Consider the following 10,437-nt stretch of genomic DNA (forward strand, 5'->3'; position numbering starts at 1 on the left):
AGAAATATTGTAAGCTCACTATGTTTTTTTGGTTCTGCAACTAAGTTATAAAGTACTGACCTCATTTTCAGGATGTCAATATTGTACAGAAAAATAATTTTAACAACTTCATAAAAACAGAACAATATTTATTTATTTTATTTTTGGGGTCTGGCAATGGCTTTTTATTTTTGTTTTTAAAAGAATCTTTATTATTGAAAGTATTACATAGGTCCTCCTTTTTCCCCCATTAACCTCTTCCAGCCAGCTCCCTTCCTCCTTCCCCAGGCCCTCACTACCCCAGTGTCCTTGTCCACGGGTATGCATACATGCATACAAGTTCATTGATTGATCTCTACCTACCCACACTCCCCTGCCTTCCCTCTGAGGTTCAACAGTCAAAACAGAACAATATTTAAAGGGCACTTATCATTCATATACATTCTATAGTTTGGCTTATTCTGCAGCACTTACATTATTATTGTGAAGATATTCAATTGCTCGAATGATTTGGAAGAGGTATTTTCTAAGTCGTTTACTCTCTAGTCCATGACAATAATGTTGTAACTCATCTAATACTGTGTGGTCAATAAATTCAAATACCAAATGAATTTTCTTTTTCTGTCTAAAAACTTCAATCAGATTGACCAGGTTTTCATGATGGAATTGCTATTGACAAAGAAACATATTTTTAATAAATTATTTCATGCACAATAATTTATACATGTAACAACTATATCATTTTAAAATGAAGCAGGAATATTCTCACCTTCTTTTCCTCCATGCATTTCAACAGAAACTTCCCAACTGATTTGCTTACATTCCTATTTTAAGAAAATGTTAATCTATTTCATAATATTTATAGAACAAAGGGAAATGTATTGCTTTACTTCAAGTTAGCATTTGCTTGTTTTTTATTAAAATAATTTAGAGTTAATGTACTATAATGCAACTTGGTATGCTGCTAAGAGATATCTTCCTATCTTTTAACTTGATTTGTGGTTAAATTTAACATCTGAAATTTAAAAGGTCCCTATATTTTCAAATGAGCATTGTGTTCAATGCTACTGAGTATGTGATCTGAATATATATAAATTATTCTTTGAGTTCGATCCTAAACTCTTGAGAGTAAAATCTAAGTTCCAGGAGGGACATTATAAATTCATCACACTGTAACAAAAGAGTATCAGAATATCTAGAAACTCAGATATGTGAAATACCTATTTATAGCCATAAGGACGTTACATAAATATACAATTATTTGTGTGTACATTTTTGTTCTAGTCTATTAAGCATTATGCTATTCTATTTGAATAAAATAATAGTCTATTATTCTATTAAGCAATAAGACATCTTTTAGACTGGTATAATAATTTTAAAATATCAAAAATGGTATGTATGAGCTTAGAAAAGGAATGACATTTTAATATTTTATGCTGCTTATCCTATTTTGTAACACATTGATTTAATTACAATAAACTCTGAGATATTTAACTTTTTCAAATGACCAAAAATATTTATTTGGCTAAAAACTAAGGGGTATATTTTCAATGTTAGATTCATTAGAAAACTATACTTTATGAAAATTATTTGCCTTTATTCTGAGGGGATATTAGCAATTTCTCTACTTACCTGTATTAATATGTAAACCAGTCCTTAAAACATGACTAATAGAAAAACATGTCAAAGTACAATGCCAGATGCCTTTCCTACTTTTGCTCCCAATTTTCCTGGTGGGCAAGATGCCAGAGTGCTGCTGCAACAGCATGCTGGCAGTAGCAAAAAGAAATGACTGCTTTTGGACATTAATCTTTCAACTAAGGAAAATTATGGGTTTTCTATCCAGTCTTTATTTTAAAGGCAAAAGCAGTGAAGGGTTAATGGAAGTTAATAATCATTAGGGAAGATCCCCAGGGGTAAGGAAGCAGGTACACTCTCAAATAAATCATGAAACTCCTAGAAATGCTCCATTACCTCTTTTCAAGTTGTTTGTTTTCCTTCATTACTAGACAACTTTTATACAGATATTTTCACTAATTACTGTCACTTATTTAGTGAAATTCTAGAAGATAAAAATTTAGTTCAAATTAAGTCATTTTGACTATCTTTTTAAACTAGGAATTGTTATCTAATCCAAGAAATATCTCTTGTAGAATTAGGTTAAACTAAAAATTCTATAAGAAATAAACCAATACAAATAGTTAAGCTGTCTCAAAATAGTGTGCATAATAGTTGTAATAGCTGTAACATTCAAATTCATCCCTGTGCTCTTGCCATGACATTATTGACTTTTAAAAATTACTAAGTAGAAAAAAATTATCAGCTTAAATGCAATAGAGTTGAAGAAAGAGTGAAAGATATTACCTGGGAAAAGGGCTTCTTCTAATCAGATTACCACTTACATTGCATAATAGTTGCCTTACAGTATTATTATGTTTTGGGTCATCAGAATAAGGACTGGTATCTTACACAAAATTATAACATCTTTACTGACTTTAACTTTCCTTTTTTTTTTTTTTTTTTTAATATATTTTATTGATTTTTTACAGAGAGGAAGGGAGAGGGATAGAGAGCTAGAAACATCGATGAGAGAGAATCATCGACCAGCTGCCTCCTGCACACCCCCTACCAGGGATGTGCCCGCAGCCAATGTACATGCCCTTGACCGGAATCGAACCTGGGACCTTTCAGTCCGCAGGCCAACGCTCTACCCATTGAGCCAAACCGGTTTCGGCTAACTTTCCTTTTCATTGTCAAGAAATAGAGCAGTTCCAACAATACAGACACCTAATATATTTCTTCAATTTTTAATTGATCCATCATACCTAATATACACTTACAAAGAAATAGAATAATATTACTTTTGTATCAGATAAAGTGAGTAAAAAGAGTATGTTTTCTTCATTAAATAAAACATCTAGACTACATTGTCAAAGTCATAAGTCTTAAAACATCTAGATAAATTCCAATTTATAAAATATATATATACTTAAATCACTAGTTTTATACTCAATCACCAAGGGGTCTTAATGCTCCTTTCTTTACACTCGGGAGTACTTTCCCCTAGGCTGACCTGTCATACCTACACAAAATCCTACCTTCTGCCCTGATCTCTCCTGATATTGTTCCCCATCTCTAAGAGCCCTCTGGCCATCTTTACTTAAATGTACTCCTGTCACCTTAAATTTAACATTTCTTTCTGTTTTGTGTTGATCCTCACCTGAGGATATTTTTCCCATTGATTTTTAAGAGAGAGTGGAAGGGAGGGGGAGAGACAGAGAAAGAGAAACTTCGATATGAGAGAGACACACAGATTGGTTGCCTCCCGAAAGTGCCCTGAATGGATCAAACCTGCAACCAAGGAATGTGCCCTTGACTGGAATTGAACCCAGGACCCTTAAGTCTGCAGGTTGCTGCTCTGTCCACTGAGCCAAACTGGCTAGGACGAATTCAACATTTCTAAAACTGAACTAGCTCCCAAACTATGTCTCTTGGGGTGTTTCAAACTTCCATGATAGTACTCACTGAACCTCAGAGAAATCTGTCTTCTTTTGCAGTATATCATGTTTTAACTTTATTTTCCATTCAAATTGCCACAATCCTGTAGGGTTCCTCGTGACATTTACCTGTATTCCTGAATTAAATTCACATAACAGGCCTCCCTATTGTTACTCTCGGAGTCCTCCAATCTTTTCTAAAAAATAGTGCCACATTTGTATTTATAGAGTTTATTTACTCTGAATTCAAAACCTTCGTCCTCTTACAAATTCAAATTTCAACTCCTTAGCCCAAAAGATAAGACTTAAAAACTGCCCTGGCTGGTTTGGCTCAGTGGATAGAGTGTCAGCCTGCAGACTGAAGGGTCTCAGGTTCGATTCTGGTCAAGGGTACATGCCCAGGGTTGCAGGCTCGATCCCCAGTAGGGGGCAAGCAGGAGGCCGCCGATCAATGATTCTCTCTCATCATTGATGTTTCTCTCTCTCCCTCTCCCCTCCTCTCTGAAATCAATAAAAATATATATTAAAAAAAAAAGACTTAAAAATCTACGTCCAACTTACCTCCTAATTCTACCTCTATTTTGGTACAGAAAATTCTACAGGGCAAATGTCTTTGCTCTTTGTCCGTTCCACTCTGCTCCTTTTTTTTAATCCTCACCCGAGGATATTTTTTCCATTGATTTTTAGAGAGAGTGGAAGAGAGAGGGACAGAGAGAGAAACACCAATGTAAGAGAGACACATTGATTGGTTGCCTCCCGTATGCCCCCGACCAGGGCCAGGAGGCTACAACCCAGGTACATGCCCAGGTACATGCCCGGACCAGAATCAAACCTGGGACCCTTCAGTCTTCAGGCTGAGGCTCCATCCACTGAGCCAAACTGGCTAGAGTTCCACTCTGCTCTTTATCTTTGTCCTGCTTTAGCCTCTCTGAGCTTATGCTGTTCCACTAACCTATTATACAACAGTTTCTCCCTCTTACATAAATCCTACGCATCATTTAAAGCCCAAGTCATGTCCCAATTCTTCCAAGAAACCATCACTACCCTACAGGGCTTTGTGTTAATCACTTGGCACTTCTTATGAGCCACTTTTTATTCAGTATTATATGTCCTCCTGTCTCTCTGATTAAATAATAAAAGGCCTGAAAAGCAGGTACTGTCTTTTACCTCATTATAGTCTTAGCATCTGGCACAATGCCTTGCACAAAGTACACATTTTTATGAAGTATTATACCTGGATATTTCAGAATAATTATTTCACAATATTTGGTATAACTTTTGTTATATTATACATGAACACATATATCTAGTATCACTATAAAATTACAAAATGTAGACAATTAGGTAGGGTATCACACCTGTTTTTCTATTACCTGTCTTAATGCATGTGTTAACTGAAATATTTAGTTTTTTCCCATAACTATTTCTCTCTCAACTTAAAGAGCAATTAAGGCAAAAGAAGCAAACCTTTAGAAACTTTATTTCTCTCGTTGCAATTTTGTTGACAGATTTTTCTGGTGTCTCATAAAATATCTTAATGGCCACTATCTGCCCGGTATCCTTATGTTTACACTTCATGACTGTTCCATAACTTCCTTCTCCCACTTTTCCAAGAGTTTCATACATCTCCATTCTTAAGCCCTGCTTCTTCACAGAAATAAAGAAAATGTTAAACATTTTTATTATATTTATTGAAGCTGGATAATGCAGTTCCACAATAAACCCATACTTTAAAATACAGAAACATAGAAAAAAAAATAGGAATCTTTTCCACAGACACCGTTTGTCTTTGGAAACTGCCAGCCCGACAGTAAGGTGTACTTGTGGGGCTCCAGCCCTCAGGAGAACTTGGGGAGCCTCCTGCTGCCTCGGTTATTCCCATCAACACTAAGTATTAAGATTCCTTCACTACACGTCACAATCCACGGGGGCGGAGAGTTATCCTCACACTTCCGGTCATGCCCGTCAAAAATGAGGTACCCGCAATACTGCAGTGGCCCACAGGTCAGTCCCCGGGACCCAAGAAAACCTCGATCCTGCCCACTCCTCAAAGCAGAGATCTTAGGGTACCGGATCAGTGTCGCACCCCACGCCCGGCAGACGACCTCGTCCGGGCAGCCGCCACCGCCTCAGCCCATTCTGTAGTCCCGAAGGTCCGGCCCCGCGTAGTCCCACTAGCTCCCCACCACCCGCTCCCATGGCAACGGTGCCGCCGGCCTCGCGCTCGGAACCTAGTGCGCAAGACCGGAACACAGGCCGGACTGGCCTGACCCGGAAGAGAAATGAGAGGTAGCGGAAAAGACAAGTTCCAAGTGTGCACTAAATGGAAGCTCGTTTAGGGGTGGAGGTGGGGATTAGTGGTTGCCAACGATCAAATTGTGTTCTCCTCACAAAGTTGATTTAGAGTGGAGATGGGGGGGTGGGGGGTGCCGGGGGGAGGTGCATCAGCAATTTTGACGGCAGCGTGAATGACTGCAAATACTCTAGGAGAGAGGAACCGCGGCGGAGGCTTGTCCAACCGGCCTCCCATGTGTCCCCAGGCTAGAGAACACCTGCGCTTCTGCTGGGTCCTAAAAGGATGGCTGGTGTCATTAAGTAGTAGAGAGTTCTTGTAAAAGGAGACTTCCAAGCAAGTCTAGTGTAATTGTAGTTTTCTAAGTTACCTAGTTATGTAAATAGTCCATAGACGAGTTTGGGTTCAGCTGTCCACATTTCATCCTTAAAATGGAGAGAAGATGCTTCTTACATCAAGAACATTTCTGCAATACGCTTTAAAAATTATTTTTCAAGCTCATAGTTATCCTTTTTAAGAAAACTGTGTCAAAACTGTAAAACTTACTTTTTGGGAAAGGAAATATTTCAACGGGTCCTATCACACATGGATTAACATACAAGGGTATGGGGGGGGGGGGCGGGGGAAGCTGTTACCTAATTGCTTAATACTAGAATGAGGTCCTGCTGGCCTTCCAGCCTCCAATGAATAGCAAGGATATCACTGGAGCAAGTGCCCTCTTTCTTAGGGATTTTCATTTATTTTTTTCTGTAAAAATAAATTTAAATGTTAAAGGGCCAAATCTCACTGTTGCCCTAAATAAGGAAATATCATTATCCAATAAATTCTAGTCCAGTTGGTTCCACCCACCATGCATATTAAAATTATATCTGGTGAGCTTTTAAAAAGGCTCCACCCCAGAGATCCTCATTTAAATGAGAAAGGGTAAAGGAATTGGTATTTTTAAAGCTTCCAAAATGTTTCAATGCTGCTCAAATTTATATTGAGAGAGGAGTGGAAGGGGAGGGAGAGGTGGTCATGGTTCTTTTTCTTTTAACATATTTTTATTGATTTCAGAGAGGAAGAAAAAGGGAGAAATAGAAACATCAATGATGAGAGAGAATCATTGATCAGTAGCCTCCTGCACATCCCCCACTGGAGATCGAGACTGCAACCTGGGCATGTGCCCTGACTGGGAATCGAACAGTGACCTCCTGGTTCATAGGTCGACATCCAACCACTGAGCCATGCTGATCAGGCAATGGTCATGGTTTTAAAACTGGACAACCAATGGGTCCGGGCTGGGACCAATGGATCCCGGCTGCCTTTCACTACTTGATCCAATTAAGCAGAGACTGGGTTGAATCATATGAGTGTTTATTCTAATAATGCCACAGTATGGGAGAGCAGCAGGTCATCCATGAACATCTGCTCTGCTTATGTTGGTTAGGACAAAGATTACATGGGGAAGTGGGCAAAAGGAGTAAGAATGGGTATAATGGTTACTAGTTACAGGCAATGCAGGGGGTTTCGAAGGGTGGACTCTGTTGTTTCAACTCGGTGGTTAATTCTTTGATGAATGGACCGAATTCCCAGGTTAACTCCCATGTTCCAGGGTGTACAACTCTCAAGCCATTTAGAATGTGCTTTCTCCAATCAGAATAGAACAATCATGGTTAACAGAGCATGATTAATATTTCTGCCCCTAATAGTTTTTGTTTATCACTACCAAAATATTGAAAACTTTTTCCTTTTAAAAAGTTATTCCGTGTGGCTCTTGTTAGAGCATCGGCCCAGAAGTGTCTTGGGTTTGACTCCCAATCAAGGGCACATACCTGGGTTGCAGGTTCAATCCTGGGCCCTGGTGCCTTCTGGAGGTAACCAATCTGTCTCACATTGATGTGTTTCTATCTTCTCCCCCTCCCTCCCTTCCACTCGCTCTAAAAATCAATGGAAAAAATATCGTCGGGTAAGGATTAACAACAACAACAAAAAGTTATTGAACCCTGTTATAAAATACTTTGTCTCTATGAATAAGAATATCATAGTGGGGGGGGGGGCTGGAAAAAACAAAAAAAAAACACAAAAAGAATATCATAGTGGGCTCAGACTTTATAAGTATATTTATTAAATGTTGTGGACTAAATATTTGCAAGGGACAAAGCATGAATCAGAGTCCTTGCCCTCAGTGATTTCACAATCTAGAGCTACAGAATCACTACAGTATAAAATTATAACTTTTAAAGGTGGGGGGGGACAGGAGAGATTAAACAAAGAACTTATATGCATATATGCATAACCCATGGACACAGACAATAGTGCAGTAAATGCTTGGGGAGACTGGCAGGAGCGGGATGGAGGGGGCCAATGGGGGGAAAAATGAGGATATCTGTAATACTTTCAACAATAAAGATAAGTTAAAAAATAAACCATCTACTGTGAACCATAGGCCCCAAATGGTATTACTTGTGCTAAAAGCCCATGACACCAAACCTAGATTTAATACCTCATCTAATTGCAGTTTCAACCTCCGACAGAAGCAGCCTTGACTAGAAAATTCCAGATAACCAGTCTCAAGATTTCGTTTCCTGGCAATTGTTGACAGTTTGGCTCAAATAAACTCACAAAAATTCTTCACAGGTTTGAATGTTTCTTACGTTGACAAATGGCTAGATAAATGACATAACAGACTTCTTTTTTTTTAAGTTTCTCTTTAGTATTTCATTGCATGTAACCCTACCAGTGAGTCTTCATCCTTGGTTATGGGAGGATTAGGATTGCTATGGCAGGAAGACAAAAAAGTAAAAATAAGGATATTCAGCTTTTGATTTAGAGAATCACATTTATGAATGCACAGCAGGACCTATCAAAAGTTAGGTCTGGCTAACTTGATCACAAAGGCAGTTACTAAAAGCAAGAGATAGTAGGGTTTGAAAAAAGGGAGTGTTGACATAAGAAATGTCCAAACCTATACAGAATTTTTATGAGTTTATTTGAGCCAAACCGACAATTGCCAGTAAACAAAATCTCTTATCAGATTGAGAAAATGCTCCTGAAAAAATGGCAGTTTTACCATTTATTTTATACATCAGAATCAAAGGAGAAGATGTAAGGGGGTTATATGAAATCCATTCGTGATTAGGAAGATGGTAGAACTCAGATTGAGGAAATCTCTGAGATTGGATAAAAAGTATATCAGAGACTCAAATACTTCTTTTACATTGGTGGGTTCAGGATAATGAACACTTACAGAACATAATCATGGTATGTGGAGAAAAGATAACAATGAGGGGTTCAGTGGTCTCAAGTTCTGGTGCGATGTTATGCCTCAGGGGTCTGGAAAAAGGGGATTACTCTGACATAACAAAGGTATGTTATCATAGATGCAAAAAGACAATAGGCCTAGGGCATGACTACCTTCCTTGGCTCCCTTTTAGTTAGGAAGTTTTCATTTCAGACCATTCTCTATGGCTACTTCAGGTCTCTGACATTGTAAAGCTTGCCATGCAGGCCTCCCCTAAGTTTGTCGGTTTTAGTATGTGGCTCCTTTTTTGTCTAGGAGATACCAGAAAAGGGAGGAAAGTTAACCCTCTCTGGTTCCATTGAACTATGGGCAGTTTGGGGCAATGCTAAGGCCCTCATCCTATCCTCTCATTCTGGTTTGGGCTGAAGAATTACCCTAATATATAGGAAAAGGTTCAGGGTCCTCTACAAGAGTCAATAACTTTGAACTGCTCTCCCACACCCTCCCCGCCCTGCCTGAAGCTGTGGGGAGCCTTTCTGGTACATCTGCATCTAAAAAGCTAGTGTGGAAGACCTGAAATGAGTTATCCAGGCTAGATATAAAATCTCCATCCATGTCTCCATGATCTGTTCCCCAGATCTGAATCTACACCATTCTTTTACCTTTGTCCATAATTTCCAACCCTGGAAACCCCACTGCAATGCCCCTAAGGAAGTACTTCAGGGGATTTTACTTTGTATGGGTCTCAGCATTCAATACCTCAATAAAAAAATAAAATAAAAAAATGGTGGTCCCATCACTTTATGTACTAGATTTGATAAGCTTTTGAACCAACGAAAGGAGATTATAATTCCAAATTATTTTTAGCTCTGTTTTAAAGAGACTTAAGCAAAACTTGCTTTGCTTCCGAGAACCTCCTCCTCTCCCATTGCCCTCCCTGTTCACGGGACCAAATGTTTGGAAAAACTAATATAGGTGTATGTCCATCCGGTCAGTTTAACTACCTGCTTCAAATACCTGGCCGAGACTCAGATCCAGGGTAGCTCTCACTTTACCAGTTCTAATCACGTCATAGCGGCACGTGGTTCTAGATACTTCGCCACCTCCCACTCAGGGGCGGATTGTTGACAACGCCGCCGGCAGGTCACGTGACCTTACGTCATCCCACCTCCTTTGCCTGAAATCTCAAGCCCCGCTTGCGTCCCCCTCTCCCCCCTCAGTCGGACCTAACCTAGCCAAAGGGGACGCGACAGGGTATGTTTCGGTTTTGTTGTCTCTTAACCCGCACCATCTAGTCTGAACACAGAGACTACTAATTTTCCAATTGGTTCAGGGAGCCAAAATGGTAGGGCCTTGTTGAAAAGCTACCACAGGAGCTCTCCCACGTGCCCTCCCACTTTTCTCCACCCCTCGCGCCGTGGTACTGGCGGAGGGCGGAGGGATCT

The 10,437-nt window shown here is 39.4% G+C and overlaps 1 protein-coding gene across 3 annotated transcripts in view; it reads right to left on the bottom strand.

The window, feature by feature from the left end:
* CDKL3 (cyclin dependent kinase like 3) overlaps positions 1–6,160 on the bottom strand; it is a 36,670-nt gene extending 30,510 nt beyond the window's left edge. Inside the window, exons 1-3 of one of the 3 annotated variants that reach the window (XM_054717838.1) lie at positions 6,140–6,160; positions 4,944–5,123; positions 454–648 (exon numbers count right to left, since the gene is read on the bottom strand). In XM_054717838.1, coding sequence (XP_054573813.1) covers positions 454–648; positions 4,944–5,108 — 360 coding nt within the window. In that variant the 5' untranslated portion in view covers positions 5,109–5,123; positions 6,140–6,160. Of the gene's footprint in view, positions 1–453; positions 649–4,943; positions 5,124–5,256; positions 5,760–6,139 lie in introns of those variants that run through there. The other 2 variants (XM_054717836.1, XM_054717837.1) reach the window with 2 other exon arrangements.
* Between the last annotated feature and the right edge of the window lie 4,277 nt (positions 6,161–10,437).

This window comes from Eptesicus fuscus, chromosome 6, assembly GCF_027574615.1.
Source record: "Eptesicus fuscus isolate TK198812 chromosome 6, DD_ASM_mEF_20220401, whole genome shotgun sequence".
Taxonomy (NCBI): domain Eukaryota; kingdom Metazoa; phylum Chordata; class Mammalia; order Chiroptera; family Vespertilionidae; genus Eptesicus; species Eptesicus fuscus.